Genomic DNA, 17,173 nt, shown 5'->3' with positions numbered 1-17,173 from the left:
CGAGTTGGGAATTACTCCTACCTCCTCAAATTGTCTGAAAGAATATACATAAATTTAGGTCTTCCTTAAGAATATGGTAGAATTTATTAGCAAAATCATCTGGATATGCAGTTTTCTTTGTGGGAAGGTTTCAACTACAACTTAAAATTTCTTCAGTTGATATAGGGCTAATGAAGTAATTTATTTCTCCTAGCATGAGGTGTGGCTGTTTGTATGTTTCAAAGAACCTGTCTAGTTTATGTTGTTGAATTTATTGGCGTTAAGTTTTTCATAATACTTATTATCCTTTTATCTGTATTATCCTTCTAAAACCTGTTAGAGTATGTGGTCAAACCACCTTTCTTTCCTTATATTGGTAATTTGAGTATTTCCCCTGAATAGTGTGATTAGAAGTTTACCCATATTATTTTTCTAAAGCATTATCTTTTTATTTCGATGATTTTTTTCTCAATTATTTTAGTTCATTGATTTCTGCATTTGTCTTTATTAATTCCTTCTGTTTATTTTGGCTTTAATTTGCTTTCTTCTATTAGTTTCTTAAAGTGGAAGTTGAAATCATTAATTTGAGACGTCTCTAATGTTGAAATACAGACTTTAATTATTTCCCTCTAAGCCTGCTTCAGTGCATCCCACATATTTTTGTTGTTTTGTCGTGTTTAGGGTTTACAGCATACATGTTTAACTCCCACCACTTTATGTACACCCTAAAAACCCCTCCCAGACTCTACACCATGTTACTTCTGTTGTAGATCTTACTGACATATGCTATAAACCAAAACACATGCTATTATTATTCTTGTTTTAACAATCTTTTATAGAGATTAATAATTTTTTAAAAGTCTGTTACAATCTGCCCACTGAAGATGAGTGAGCATCCTTAGTGCTCTTCATTCCTTTTTTAGATTGAATTGGGAATTTTTTTTTTTTTTTTTTTTTTGACCAAAGGACTTCCTCTAACATTTCTTCTAATGCTAACCTGCTATGGCAATGAATCCTCTCAGCTTCCAGATGTCGGAAAAAGCCTGTCCTTCACCTTTGTTTTGAAAGATGGTTTCACTGGATTTTTTTTTTTTTAAATTTTTATTTATTTATGATAGTCACAGAGAGAGAGAGAGAGAGAGGCAGAGACATAGGCAGAGGGAGAAGCAGGGTCTATGCACCGGGAGCCCGACGTGGGATTCGATCCCGGGTCTCCAGGATCGGGCCCCGGGCCAAAGGCAGGCGCTAAACCACTGCGCCACCCAGGGATCCCTCACTGGATTAACAAGTTTTGTTGCTGTTATTGTTTTGCTTTTTTGCTCCAAGTAAATGCTGCTGCACTGTCCTTTAGCTAGCAGTTTCTAATGAGAGTTCTGTTGCCTCTCGTGTTTGTTGATTGATCATGGATTCTAAGCAATGATGTGTCTTTGTGTACAATTTCATATTTCTTGCACTGGGAATTTGAACTTTAGGATCTGTGAGTTTATGATTTTATCAAATTGGAAAATTTTCAGCCATTTAAGTATTTTTTTTCTGTTCTTTCTGATCTCTCCTCTCTTTGGGGACTCTAATTACATGCATATTATGCCACCTAAAGTTGTCCTAGGCTCACCAATTGCTCATTTTTATTCAGTCGTTTCTACTCTTTCATGGGGAATCATTTCTATTGCTACATCTCTAGGTTTGCTAATCTTTCCTTTGGAGTCTTTAATATGCTTACTCTCATTCAACATATTTTTCTTCCAGCAGATTATAATTTTCAGTGACTATAATGTATAGAATTCAGGTTGGATCTTTTCTGTATCCTTCATGTTCTCAGCATGTCCAATCTTTCCTCCACCTTGAACATATCAAAGATAGTTAAAGTAACTTTTTCAATGTCTTCGTCTATAAATTCTACCACATGTGTCATTTCTGGATCTACTTTTCTTGACTGATTTTCCTCCTCATCATGGGGTATCTTTTCTTACATGTCCATTAGTTTTTTATTGAAAAGTCAGACATTTTGAGTTTAATGTTATTTGACACTGGATAGTCTTGCTGTTTTTGAGCTAGGTTGTACAATGCAGTAAAGTTGTGTCCTTTCAAAGCTTGCTAATTCTGTTCTACTAGTGAGGCAATACGCTCCTGAGTATTGGATGCCCTCTGAAATATAAGGTGTTTCTACCACTTAGGATGGTGGTAACACTTCCTTCTTCCCTGTAGCTGTAGGGACTGTTTCCTCTGCTCCATTTGGGTAGTCCTTTCCCTGGCTTCAGGCAGTTTATTCACAAGCATGCACTGACCAGTACTTAGCTGCTCAGCTAAGTCTCCAGTGAAAACCTCTGCAGATCTCCAGAGCTCTCTCTGCAGCTCTCTCCTTTCTGGTCTTTTGCCATGAGCTCTAGCCCCTCTGTTTTCCCAGACTCCAACTCCATTTTCTCAGCTCATGGAAAATGCCAGGCTCCACCAGGTAAACCCCTCCTGTGCTGTGGCCTGGACACCCAGCTTGGGCAGTTAAGTTGGGGCTCTTGTGCAGTTTGCCTCATTTGTCACTATCCTGCCCATCCTGATGGTCAATGTCTCAGAACAACCATTTTTGTATAGTTTGGGTTTTGTTTTGTTTTAGTTGTTCTTCTTGAAAACATAAATTAGGTCCCTGTTACTCCACATTGGCTAAAAGTGGAATATTCTTATTCCAAAGTGTAAGGCAAGGGAGAGGATGAATGATGGTTCCAATATAAAAACGGGCAAAGATTAATAGGCAATTCTCTAGAGAAGAAATTCAAATGGCTTATAAACATGAAAAACGTTCAAACCTCATTAGGAAACTAAATTTTCAAGTCATCTTTTTCTCCTATTAAGCTATTTTAAAAAGTACAAGTTCATACCCAGAGTTTACAAAGTATGGTAAAATAAAACCATTTATACTGCTGTTAAGTCCAAATTGGTACAATTTCTGAATACTCAGCAATATATATTAAAAAGGTAAAAAACATTCCTATTTTTTCATCAATTAATTCTACCTAGAGAAATTCATCTTAGAGGGATAAAGTTTATATTTACAGCATATCAGTTCTAAGGTTGTTGCTCTTTCACATTTTCCCACTTCTGAAACCTGAGTGCAGCTTACAATTCATGGTGTGTGACACCTTAACTTCTAGCATCTTTTCTTGGTGGTCCATAAAACAATGGTACATTGTCAGCCAATGGTATTTAGGTTCCAAGAAATATGCCATGTACAAGGAGTCATGCAAGTATGAGAACACAGCTAATACCCCATGCACTTGTCATGATGAGCACAGGGTTTAAAAAAAAAAAAAAAAAAAAAAAAAAAACCTACCTAGAAACCTAGAAAAACACATTAATTTCTACCATGACACATCATTAGTCCATTGCATGATTTCAAAGCATAATTATTGTTCACACAAAACAGGCGAGGTCTGATGAAAATATAAACAAGTTTGTTCCACATTTTTCACACTTACAAGATTCTCCCCCTTCTCATCAAAATTTGGTTGTGATAACTGCAACTGCACAGGAACTGGTGGTGATTGCTCAAGCAGCAGGGGACTGATACTACTTAAATCCTTTTTTCGACCAGGTGTTCCTCCTTTTCGCAACGGAGTATTTGCCGGCAAAGACTCATCAAACACCTCAGGGCTTAGATCCTCTCCAAAAGTAACTCTCTTCCTCTTCCTGATATTTAGAAAGGCTGGCACTTTACAATTTTCTTGACCTTCTATAGATAATAAATGAGTAGATAAAAAAATTATCTAAAAATGCATAAACTAGGATCTTTTAACATAATTAGATACAGCTTTTATCATAGAAAATAGTTTGTAGAAAACATAAATTCAAAATGGAAAAGGAAGCAGTTCTAAAATATGGTAATAGATTTTAAAGTAAATTTTGCATAAGTATCTTAGAAGTTTACAAAATTGGCATAATAAGTTCCTTTACAAGTGTTACCATTAAGCACAAGGCAAAATGGACAGACCGACTGTGAAACTCTCCAAAGAGATTCCAACCAACTGTTCTCCATTCCCATAGAATGTGAGAAGCACCACGGCATTTAGCAGATCACTGAAAATACCACATACTACCATGAAATGATTCACAAGGAAATGATATCCTCAGGCTTCAAAATAAATGTGAATTTCTTACCTGCTTTTTGTTCTTTGCAACAGTTTGCACGATTTGAGATTAAGCTTGGATGAGTCCCATCATCACAGAGATTGTCACAGTGTTCCTAAATATCAATGAAAAATTTTACACATATAAATGCATATGCACAGTCATCAAGAACAATTTGAACTTCTTTTTCTGCCAAGATCTAGATACTATTTAGCATTGCAGATTACATTCACTTTCATAATGGTTTGGGGTTAATGATGAGCCACAAAGAAAAACTGGATGCCCTAAACATTAGTTCAGTAAACAGTATTTTAGGCCAAAATTAAGGAACAGAAATCCATAATATGGGCTAAATTCACTTCATCATTTTTAATCTGGCAAATGAAGTTATGGAAAATGTGAGTGGCTAGAGTCATACTACAAATGGTGCCAGATGACGCAGACTAACTACATTATAAGAATTGCACAAAAACAAGAAAACAAATAGGTAAATGACATAATGGGGTGTTTTGTCTTTAAATACGTGACTCACACTTTTGATAAATATGTAAACCTCTTGTCCACATTACTATATTCTTGAGTTAGGAACAAGAAAAGAAGATAGTATTTGTCCTTCTCTACTTAGCAAAAGATGAAAGAGTAGGCAAGCTGGTGAGGAAGGGCCAGTGCAAGTCCTGAAGCACCAGACATGGCCAAACTCAATTCAGGCCCACTGGAGTCAAGCAGGACAGAGCCAGGGCTGTGGGGTCCATAAGTCACCTCCAAATCCTCATCTGCTTCCTACATCCCGGACCAGCCCTTGTTCTCTAGAGCTATTCATTTTCTCCAGTGCACCTGCTCCAAGAGCAGCACCATTTCTAAGCAACTGTCCTGCCCCAAACCAATCTTCTTGAGCAACTCTCTCTCAAGTCTATTTTATTTTCCTGACGAGGAGAATGCCCATATCAGTATTTGTGAAATAAATGAGCTTAGAAAATAAAATTCTTGTGAACTTTTAGGCTATCTTTAATTAAAACCACCATGAAAATTAGCAAACAATTCAAATTGTATACACCCACAAACCTTGGATTATAAAAATCTTCATAGAATTTTAGTGGTAGGACTTGATGTTTGCTATGTAATGCTGTTAATCAGTAAGGGTTATTTGGATCATGAAGATGCTAAGTCTGTTTGAGGAGAAGATAAAATGAATACAAGATATGAATGAGCAGTGCTGCAGAGACTCACGTCAGCTCTTTAACCAGAAAAACTATTAAACATTTAAACAGCCATTGACCATTAACTATTCATGTAGATAGATAGAAGGTAGTCTAGTTCATTTTGGCTTTAAAGATGTATAGGCATGGTTCTATACTTAAATGTCTACGGATTGAAAAAAAATTACTTCTCATTTGCCAGGCATTGTGCTAATTTCAAATTGTTATCCCAGTTAAAATGCTCAAATCACCATGTAATGTAGTTACTAACATTGTCGTTTCAAAGATAAGGAAACCAGGGTACAAAAAGGTTAATAATCTGCCTACTTCTTAAAACTTCAGAGTGAGGATCTGAAATCAGGCATGTGGACTCCAGAGGCCACCCCCTCAACCTCTCACAACATTTACAGCCTGCCATGGATTGCACTATCAGATTTACCTGGGTTCATTTAACAGCCTCAAGCGTAAGTTTATATAGAATGGGGCTAATGCAGCACTGGGCTCCTTGGAGTACCAGTGCTGCATGTACATGATAACCAGAACTGTCTGTAGAAAGAACTCAATAAGGAGCACCTGGGTGGCTCGGTGAGTTAAGCATCTGACTTTTGATTTTGGCTTCGGTCATGATCTCTCTTCGAGCCTCCGTGCTGAGCATGGAGCCTGCCTAAGATTCTCTCTCTCCTTCTACCCTTCCCCACCATAGTTTGTGTGCATGTACAGGCACAAAAAAGAAAGAAAAAAAGGAAGTACTTAATAGTAAGCGCCAGCCTATTCCCACCAACCTACTCTTAGCTCATACTAGCTGAGTTTAGAGAAAGGTACATGCCTATAAAAAAGCTATCTCTAAGACCAAATATTTTAGGTGGAAATAATTAACAGACTCACACATCAATAACTCTGAAACTCAAAATATAGCTACCCACAGTAAATTCTACAAGTTATATTCCATACTGAGTTTAGAAAAAGGGAAGGTAGGTAGGTAGAAAGGCAGGCAGGCAGGAAGGATCTCTGCATAGTGCTGTAAGAAAAGGAGGGGAAAACATTAGGGCAAGATAGCTTCTTTTAAACCAGTATGACATATACAACATATCACAAGAATTGTTTTAAACCAAAATGAATTTTTATTCAATTTGCTTTAGGAGAAGTAGATCTAAACTTACCTGCAGGCTTTCTGGAAACAGCTTAACAGAGGGTTTCTTCAGCACAGAACGAAGTACAAAGGTCTCAGAGGATGGAACGTCCCTTCTGCACAGTGGAGAGACCAGGGACCTGACTTCAGGAGCTGGGTCTGCACTCACTTCTATAAAGTTGTCAGGTGGAAGAGCATCACTTGATATTTTGCCCTCTATACACTCAGCAACCTTGACTCCTTCAAAGGAAGCATGTAAACAAGAGAGGCAGAAGACATCTGAATCAGGTTGTTCTACAGCAAAAATATGTCTTTGCAAAGAGACTAACATGCTATAAGAAATTTCATCCTGGGCAGCAAAGGTGGCTCAGTGGTTGAGCATCTGGCTTTGGCCCAGGGCCTGATCCTGGAGATCCAGGATCGAGTCCCGCATCAGGCTCCCTGCATGGAGCCTGCTTTTCCCTCTGTGTCTCTGCCCCCCCTTCTGTCTCTCATGAATAAATAAATAGATAAAAATCTTAAAAAAAAAAAAGGAAAGAAAAGAAAAAAATTTGACCCTAACATATCCTGCTTAGGGAATAACATCTGGAATTTCATTTGGATACATAAAGAGAAATGGCACTGGCCACAACTTTCAATTCAGAACTAACTACTGTGGGTGAAGGTGAGCAAGGAGTTTTGGCCACCCAACAAATTTAAGAAAATGCCCATGAGGGATGCCTGGGTGGCTCAGTGGTTGAGTGTCTTCCCATGGCTGAGGGTATGATCCCAGGGTCCTAGGATCGAGTCCTGTATCAGGTTCCTCTCCCACCAGCTTGCTTCTCCCTCTACCTATGTCTCTGCCTCTCTCTCTGTCTCTCATGAATAAATAAATCTTTAAGGAAAAAAAAAAAAAAAGAAAATGCCCATGAAACAGCTACTATTAGTCTGCCTTTACTCAAGACTCCTAGGTCTTGCACCATAAAACTACCATGAGTTGAGCAATGAATGATGATCAATTTCACTGCTGGAGTCAGAGGAATTTCAGCCCGCAAGGGTGGTGGGAGGGAGAAGATGAGATGTGAGGAGAAATTAAATCGAAACTGGTATATGCTGTGTATGCCCTCAAACAAGGCAAGGCTTACTGGTGTATATTTTTTTCCTCATAAGAGAGCACTTCCTTTACGATCAACATTTAACAAATATATAGTGGGCACTTATCATGTGACAGGCACTCTTTTCTAGGTGCTAAAGATACAACGATGAACAAAACACACAAAGGCCCCCAGCCTTTGGGTGATAAACAGACCATAAAAAACACAGGAGGGGTAGGAGAGAGGGAGCGATGGCTAATGAAGGGGAGCATAGTGTGAGGGACCCATACTGAACCTTTCTCTATCTTGTCTGCAGTGTGGTCACATTAAGTTTATATGTCATAAATGTACATGGAACTAAACATAAACACAAATAAGTGCAGGTAAAACTGATGAAATCTGGGGGGGGGGAAAAGTCCATGGATTGTATCAGTGACAATTTCCTGGTTGTGACACTCTATTATTGCTACTCAAGATGTTACAATTGGCAGAACGTTGGGGAAGGGAACACTGGATCCCTTTATATATTATTTTGTACTGCTGCCTATGACTCTACAGTCATTCTCAAAATAAAAAGTTAAAGAAGTGTATAGTTAACAAGTAGTAATATATGCCTTTAAAGGAAATAATGTAGAAATTAAGGAGATGTGGTAGGATAAGGTGGGAGGGGAAAGTTGCTGTTTTGAGGTGTTGAGGGATCAAGCAGGCACCTGAATGAAGTGAGGAAGTGAGCCATGCATGTATCTAGGGAAGAACACTACATGCAAAAAGCCAAGTGCAGAGATCTGAGACAGAATTATACCAACACACAGAGGTAGAACAAGGCCACTGTGGCTGGAACAGCGTGAGCAAAGAGAAGAGAGCTAAGAAGCTCCAAGAGAAGACTAAAGACTAGGTCAGGTGTGGACTGGGTACTGTTGTAAGTAAGTGGGAGGTCAATGAAATATCCTGAGAAAGAGAATAACATAGTAACTAGCATTTTAAAAGGAACACCCTGGCTGCCATGTAGAAAACCCTGAAAGGGGCGGGGGGGTCCCACCAGGGTGGAAGGAGGGAAATCACATAAGAGGAGACACAAAACAATCCAGGCAAGATAAGATGGTAGCCTGGACCACAGTGATAATAGTTAGGGAGTGGGAAGCAGTTAGACATTTGATAGATCGTCAAGATAAACCCAACAGCACTTGTTAATCATATTAAAGTCTAACTTTTTCTTTTCTTTTTTAAGATTTACGTGGGGGGGTGTGTGCAAATGGGGGGGGGGGGCGGCAGCATGGGGAGAGGGAGAAAGAATCCTGAAGCAGACTCCCCACTGAGTGTGGGGCCTGACGTGTGGCTCAATCCCAGGACTCTGAGATCCTGACCTGAGCCCAAAATTAGAGCCGGACATTTAGGCAACTGGGTGACTCAGGGGCCCCCTGAAGTTTAACCTTTATAAGGGAGGTGGCCAAGGTTACTCCAAGATTTTTGATACAAGCAACTGGGTGAATGGCAGTATCGTTTTTGAGATGAAAAAAGAGAAAAGAAAAAGAGATGAACAGACTGGGAAGGAAAAGTAATTGAGACATGTTTGAGTATGGTAAGTCTGAGATGTTCATCAGACACTCCTGTGGAGACAGGAAAAGGCAATTGGGCACCTGAGAGTTCAGGGAGGAGGCCAAAGAGAGGTATTTAAGTTTCGGAGTCAACAGCATTGTGGATAGCATTTAACGTTGTGAGAATACCCACAATCACCTAGGGAGTGAGTGCAGAGAAGAAAAGTCTGAGCACTGAACCCAGGGCATTCAAGTGTTGAAAAGTTAAAGGATAGAAGAGAAGAAATAAAGAAAACAGACAAGGAATGATCAGTAGAAGAAGGGAAAACAAGAGAGAATGGTGTCCCGATGCCCAGTGAAGACATGATTTCTCCTGGTAGGCCCTGGCAGCTCTGCTTGCCACACTGGGACCCCGAGAAGAGGTTCTATTGAGAGGAACTACTGGGATAGCAAAGAGGCTATTGGTGACCAAAGCCTGTTTGGAGCTGGGTCAAGACAGAATGGGAGGGATACCTGGGTAGCTCAGGGGTTTAGTGCCTGCCTTCAGCCCAGGGCGTGATCCTGGAGTCCCGGGATCGAGTGCAACATCGGGCTTCCTGCATGGAGCCTGCTTCTCCCTTTGCCTATGTCTCTGCCTCTCTCTCTCTCTTTCTGCATCTCTCATGAATAAATAAATAAAATCTTAAAAAGAGAGAGAGAGAGAGAGAGAGAGAGAGAGAGAGAGAATGAGAGAGAATGGGAGACTAGGAGACAGAGCATGACCTGGTCTTAAAGGAAGCTTTCCTATAGAGGAAAGCAAAGACATGGGGTTTTGGCTGGAAAGGAAACCTGGGACAAGGGAAACCTGGGACAAGGGCCAATTGAAGATGGGAGATAATATAGCACACATTGTGTTAAAAGGAGAAGAGGAAAAAAAAAAAAAGGAGAAGAGGAAACACCTCAAGCAGAAGGTCCTCGAAGAGGAAGGGATTACCCTTGGATCAGAGCATGGAGATCTACCATAATAGAAGGAAGGGGAGGGGCACACTTGTTTGGAGAGGCACGAGTGTGGTGGGGATTGCCCCAGGCCACTTGCTTCTGACATCTTCTGTTCTCTTGGTGACAGAAGCAGCCATGGACTACAAAGAGGCACAAGAAACTTATATCAGTCATTCATGAGTAGGGCTGCCAGATTTAACAAATACAAATGCATGAGGTCCAGTTCAATTTTGAATGATATCTAATTATGTGTATGTATGTTGATATGGAAGAAAAATACTGCATGAAACATGCTTACACTGAAGAATTATTTTTTGCAATAAATAAATAAATATCTTAAAAAAAAAAAAGGGAAGCAAGGGAAGGAGGATTAGAGGATTAGAAGCCCGAGTGAAAAGAGGAGGTTCAAAAATGAGGTGATCAAGGAACAGAAGGGACAGCCAGGCAGCACTGAGGTTCCCTAGGGAGACAAAACATGCGGTGAGGCTATCAGCACACACAAGACTCTGCACAGACATTATGTGGGGCAGGAACAGAGCAGAATACCTTAACTGGTGACTTTCACTCAATACAAGCATATTGATTCAGGGAAAGTTATAAACACTAGTCCCTTTCTACACTTAAAAACAAAATAAAACAAGAAAGCAAAAAAATACATAAAACAACGAATGTGTTTTCTCTTACAAAATACACTTGTGCGTTCAGACATCCTGTTTTTTACAATAGATTCTATCAACTTGGAAATATTTCACTTATTCTTATCAGTGACAGTTAAAGTAAAAAAAAAAAAGTTATTCTCTCATATAACAGGAATTCTGAAACATTCCAACTAGACCAAGAACTCCTAAAATACAGGGCATGGATTCGGTTTCCCCAAAGTTTAGCACATAGATCAACTGGCACAAGTACTAAGGAAAGATTAAATACTTACCATTTGAAGCCTCTGTGAGCTCTAGAAGTGAAACAGACTCTTCGACTAAATATCCAGACTGAGTTAAGCCAGATTCAAAAGATTTCTTGAGGGAAGAATTAAAGAAATGTTAAATCTTACTACTCACAGGAGTATGGAGATCTTTGTAAGCATTAGAGACTATCTGGAAATCTGATGTCAAATCATGACCTAGCTGATTATTATGAAAGTCCACAGCAATTGAACTAAAAACACAGTATTCACTATAACTGCAGCCTAAACATCCTATCAAACAAATTTCAGCTTTTTTTTTTTTTTTTTAAAAGATTTTTATGTATTTATTCACGAGAGACACAGAGAGAGGCAGAGACATAGGCAGAGGGAAAAGCAGACTCCATGCAGGAAGCCCAATGTGGAATTCGATCCCAGAACTCCGGGATCACGCCCTGAGCCAAAGGCAGATGCTCAACCGCTGAGCCATCCAGGCATCCCCAGATTTCAGCTCCTTAAGAAAAGTTTATAGGACACACTTTTGTTGCCTTACTGTCTGAAGTCCAGAAAACTATATTGATAGATTTTAAAGAGGAAAATCACAAAAATAATGAAAAATGAGGGCACCTGGATGGTATAGTCAGTTAAGCATCCAACTCTTGGTTTCGGCTCAGGTCAGATCTCAGGGTCACGAGATCGAGCCCCATGCTGAGCTCCCCGCTCACTGTGGAGCCTGCTTGAGATACTCCCTCCTTCTCCCTCTGCCCTTCCCACTCATGCTCTCCCCTGCCCCCTTCTTTAAATAAATACATCTTTAAAAAAAATAATGAAAAACGTTAATTATTAAACAAGGTATCGATAGCTAGGATAGAAAAACTATTAATGGCTAGGATAGAAAACACTCATAATAACGTGGACACCATTTTCAAATCGTAATATATGTCCAAACAATCAAAGTTCTGATGAGAAACTATTGGTTTTGCTGGATGATTTCATAACAACTAGAAAAAAACAGAGGGAGCAGAGATTATAAGTGACTCCCAAGTGAAACCTATTAGACCCTGAGAAATCTTTAATGACTATCAAACATTTATTATATTAGTCTAATAAGATCAACAGGATATGTACTGAATCTTTGTGACAGAGAAGCTACAGAAAAAAGTTTCAGATCTGCTGGTGTCAGGTGTCCCCTCTCACTAAAGATACGGGAACCTGCTGGGTCATACCAGAACTAAAGCAAGGAAAGCCAGTGATGAGAACTAGCTTCCCATTCACATGTGATGAGAAGGTCAGGGATCCTCAATGGTAGTATTTAATTATGTTGTTTATCGTCTTTTGATAATCTTGACAGGCTTTAAGTAAGGAACAAAAATCCCTACTGCCACTTGAAAGAAGTGAACAGAACAAATGAGGAATGGCTAAACAGCACCCTGCTTCCCAGCCAGTACTGAACCACTTAGGGGCAGAAAAGGTCAAAGTGTAAGACCCCCAGACCTGAGCTGCACAGCCCATACAGAGTCTTCAACTCATTTGCCAGTTAAGTGTAAATAACCGATCCTGTGTCTGCCTCCTCCAACTGACTAAAATTTGTTCAAGGGCTGGACCATGATTTTCTGTTGTACCATCGGTATCTAGAACAATACCTCACAGGCAGAAGACCAGAGAGCTTAGTAGTTTCATAAAGTGTTTTTCATAATCAAAAGCAACATACTAATCAAAATCATCAAATAATCAATAAGCTAACAACAAAAAAAAACCTGACAAGAAATACACACGCACATACACACACAGTATAACTTAAAACTCCGCTGTAATATCTAACTACCAGGTACCATAACTGAAAAAAAGTTTCTGACGGTCTTAAAACTGTCTAGCCAGAAACCAAAGCTTCATTTTCCTAGGATTCTGATCAGTGAATTACCTCAGAAAAATCTGCAAAAGCAGAATCAACAGCACACATTTTGCCTGCATTGGAAGTGGCACTACTGATTATCTGCAGATGAACCGCATCACTTAGATCTTCATCAAAGTTACTCTGAGAGCATATCCTTCGACGTTTGGATGATAAGTTTGCACGGAATGCAGACTCTTGACATTCACCAAGACTTTCCTTTTTGGCTATATATACAAAACAAAATAAAAACATAATGCAGGCAGGCATAAATGTTCACTTTTAAACATTACAAATAATCTTAGTGAAATGTAATGCTTGAGTCTAAACGCTTCATCAATTAAAAGTACATTTTTCTCTTCAGAAGAAATCTAACTGAAAGGCAAGAGAGCAACACTACTAAAAAGGTAAACATTAAATTTTTTTTCTAGACTTTAAAAATGTACAAAGATATGCTAATATGCATTTTCATTTCTGATAGAGTATCTTACTCTATTTTAAAATTTACAATGAGGCCTTTTCTCTTGAACTTTTTAAAGATTTATCTGAGGGAGGAAGGGAGGGAGAAAGAAGGAGAGGGAGAGGGGGAGAGGGAGGGAGGGAGGGAGAGAGAAGGAGAGGGAGGGAGGGAGAGTGAGAGAGAGAGAAAGAGAGAGAGAGAGTGTGTGCGCACATGAGTGGGTGGAGGGGAAGAGGGAACAGGCTCTCCACAGAGATGAAGCCTGACATGGGACTGGATCCCAGGACCTCAGGATCATGATCTGAGCCGAAGGCAGACACTTAACCAACTGAGCCACCCAGGCGCCCCTCTTTTGAACATTTTAACGGATGTAGTTATGTTCTAATACTGGTTCTGCTTTGACTATGTATGATTTTCTGAAATATACAGCCAAAATGCACCTCAGTTCCTCTTAGCTACAAAAACTGAATGTAGTCACCTGCAGAACTATAGCAATCAGGTCAGTAAATTATTTTAAAATGCAGGTCAAAAGTGAAAGATAGGTAAGTTACAAACTACAAACAAGTACGTTGGAGTGGGTCACGGGCCAGAGGAGAGGAACTGGACTTGTCTTGAATAATGGTGCACACTGAACAAGAGGAGGTGTTGAAATGTACCTGAAGATGGTTCAAGAAACCAAAACAAAATCATTTGAAACCTCAGTGTGCAAAGCACCAGAGGAATGATTGTGATGATTATGGTGAGGTCAAGATTTTGTCTAATTCTGGTTTTTCAAATGCTTTAGGATTGGAAAATCAAAAGTGACAGGACAAAATAACCAAATGAATTACAATCTAAAAGTTATGGTAGAGAATAGGACAGGCTATTAAGATGTCGGATTAGATATATCTGCTTACAACATCACAGTTGGGTGTATGGTATTCATAGAAATGCTTGCCAAACTTAATAATAAACCTCTAAAAATCAAGGTTTGAATGCTCCAATTTGCCACATGTCCTTATTCTAAAGATGAAACAGTCAACCAGCTCTGACATGTTAACACTTAAAACTCAACTGTGGCCATGTGGAAATGCAGGCTTGGGACTGTTTGACATCAGGTTTTTTTCTAGACAAACCAGAAATCCAAATTTTTGTGTGAAATTTTCCAAATTTTAAATGTTAGGCTCCATTTAAAAATACAGCTCTGCTCAGAAAAGACTGTCTTCACACTGTGGAACTAAATTTTTTTATCCCGCACAGGCTTCTCTGAATAAATACAGTAGTCCAAACCGACTGCATGGTTTCTACTCACTTGAGCCTGTTGTCTTGAACTCTCCTTCTGCCTCTGAGAATCCAGGAGGGTCAGTCATGTTTTCATTCTCCTTTATGCAGTGGAAAGCTGACTGGAAGGCAGACATTTGCTCCCTTAAGGAATTAACATTCCGATACAGTGCAGGACTGCCCTGTTAAAATACAGAGACATGCAATGTATTATAAATGAAATTGAACACAATCTCTCTACTCTAGCCCTATAACCACTGCATCCAGGACTAAATACATAAGGGCTTTTTGAAGATCAGATGTGATAAACGAGTGTAGCAGAGCCTCTTCTCCTTTGAATCACGTATTTTCAGTTTGAGTATTTTGGGTGCTGCCATCATCCTAGTTTCTTCCTCTACATCTTCCTCAGTTTTGAACCAGCACAGAGAATAGCTGCGTGGTACGTCTAGATGTGTAGCTACAGGCGGGCTCAATACTGTTATTAGTCAGGCCACACACATGACAGAAGTCTGGAGTAGGTGGGGAAGAACTTTAAGAAAGCACTCATGCGGGATCCCTGGGTGACGCAGCAGTTTGGCGCCTGCCTTTGGCCCAGGGCGCGATCCTGGAGACCTGGGATCGAATCCCACATCGGGCTCCCGATGCATGGAGCCTGCTTCTCCCTCTGCCTGTGTCTCTGCCTCTCTCTCTCTGTGACTATCATAAATAAATAAATTGAAAGAAAATTAAAAAAAAAAAAAAAAAAAAGAAAGCACTCATGCAAAACACATCCCCAATTGTCGTTCGGGGACTAAACAACTCTTTAAAAGGATTTCTTCTGGGGAGTTTAAGGCCTCTCTTTTAGAGTCCATAACTCAGAGTCCATAGCCTGAGGCAGCCTCAGCAAATCAAACTGGAAAGGGAAAGTTTAGCACAAAAATGCTTGAGAAGCCAGTCAAAGCAATTATATGGAGAACACAGGAAATAACCAAATCCTGGAGAGGAGGCAAGAAAGGACGGACGGAAGAACCTGCCACTTTGCAAAGTTCACCAGAGTTGCTAAAAAGAATCCATTGAAAATTATCTGCGTGACACATGTAGGTCTCAACATACCTAGTGTTACACCAAGCTGGTGTGACAGCTCATTTCCATCCATACACACCCTCTCCCCGGTAGGCTGGGATGAGACACAGATGTTCCGTAGTAGCCCAGATATCCAGCTTCACACTCAACCTCTCCCTAGCTAAATTTTCCTGATTTCATGAGACCTTATTTCATTAGAGCTAAAAGCTGGCCATTCGCTAAAACTACAAAGCCAAAGTTAGATGGTCTGCACAAGAGTGCTCTGGAAACCCTAATGGGATTTCAACCAAGGCGTCATCAAGCAAAACTGACACTGGCAGGGATAGAAGTGCCAGAAACATGCAAGTAACATACAATTTATTAAATTCATAAATTATTAAATTCTCCATCCAGGTGCTTTTCCCCCCCTTTATTATTTAGACTAATGTATTTCCACTAATTTGGAGCTTGTAACAATTTAAGAAGTACACTACGCAAAAGTAAAGTAAAAAATTACCTCCCTTTACAACATCATATGGAGGAAAATCAGTTAAAAGCTTGAAGCCATGTTTGATGGTGGATCTGCTCACACATTTGATTCTATTCCCAGTTAAATACATTCACAAAGCAAACTGTTACATAATAACAGGATATTTTAAATCCAAATATGGTTGATGATGTAAACCTTTATGACATAACACTTAGCATTCATAAAAAGTTGGTGGCCAACTTTTATCTATGAGATATGGAGAAAAGAAATGGATTATCCCAAAATCATACCATTTACCACCAACAGACTTTTTTTTGTACTCCTATTTGAACATGGTAGGGGGGTAGGTTTAATGTCCTAGGAATTTAAAGTACTTTGAAATGTTGCCTAAAACAAATGAAAGGTTCCCCAGTTAGAATCGTTTTCCCCTATTTCCTGATGGAGAACAGGAATATTACAAGGGAAACGAGACATTCAAAATGCACTGCTTTATTCTTTTGTCAGGAATTCTCTTGGTCAGTCAACTACATTCCTCCCGTGTAACAGATAACTGTCCCAAGGGCTAAGGACACAGGGGATTACATTCTAGAATTACATTCTAGACTGAAATTCTGAAAACCATATTAATATACTTACAGGTACAATAAGTGCTATTGAGAAGATAAAAAAGGAATGTGATGCAATAAGGTAAAGAGCTGCTTTCGCTTTAGTCAGAACAGCATTCTATCTAAAGCAATAGCAGAGATGAAACCAAAACAAGGAGAAAGTGGTGGTGGAGCAAAGATGTTGGGGGAGAAAGGCATTCTGCAATACAAGGCTGAATAAGAACAAAAGTTTAAGAAGGAAACAGGACACAACAGGAAAAAAACCAACCATGCCCAGAAAATGGAAGGAGATGGGGACTTGAAGCTAATGGTGGGCAGGGCTCACATCAGGAAGGGCGATGAAGGCTTTAAAGAAGGGGTCTGGGTTTAGTTCAAAGCATAACAGAAAGCCACTGGAAGGTTTTAAGCAGCAGAATGATCTGATTCAGTCTATCTCTGACCATTCTGTGGGATGCTGGGTGGATTAGGGAAGGAGGCAAGTAAGGGGACCAGTTAGGAAGGAGCAGGTGGTAATCTAGG

General features: G+C 39.7%; 1 protein-coding gene across 6 annotated transcripts in view; it reads right to left on the bottom strand.

The window, feature by feature from the left end:
* The window catches only part of CDCA2 (cell division cycle associated 2), a 51,824-nt gene that overhangs the window by 21,897 nt on the left and 12,754 nt on the right, over positions 1-17,173 (bottom strand). For all 6 annotated transcript variants that reach the window (XM_041764850.1, XM_041764856.1, XM_041764853.1 and 3 more), the window contains exons 5-10: positions 14,550-14,700; positions 12,829-13,025; positions 10,938-11,022; positions 6,452-6,660; positions 4,126-4,210; positions 3,447-3,700 (exon numbers count right to left, since the gene is read on the bottom strand). In XM_041764850.1, coding sequence (XP_041620784.1) covers positions 3,447-3,700; positions 4,126-4,210; positions 6,452-6,660; positions 10,938-11,022; positions 12,829-13,025; positions 14,550-14,700 — 981 coding nt within the window. The remainder of the gene's footprint in view (positions 1-3,446; positions 3,701-4,125; positions 4,211-6,451; positions 6,661-10,937; positions 11,023-12,828; positions 13,026-14,549; positions 14,701-17,173) is intronic.

The sequence above is a fragment of the Vulpes lagopus genome, chromosome 8 (genome assembly GCF_018345385.1).
Source record: "Vulpes lagopus strain Blue_001 chromosome 8, ASM1834538v1, whole genome shotgun sequence".
Taxonomy (NCBI): domain Eukaryota; kingdom Metazoa; phylum Chordata; class Mammalia; order Carnivora; family Canidae; genus Vulpes; species Vulpes lagopus.
The sequence above is the reverse complement of the archived record's forward strand: the minus strand, read 5'-3'. Positions and strand labels throughout refer to the sequence as shown.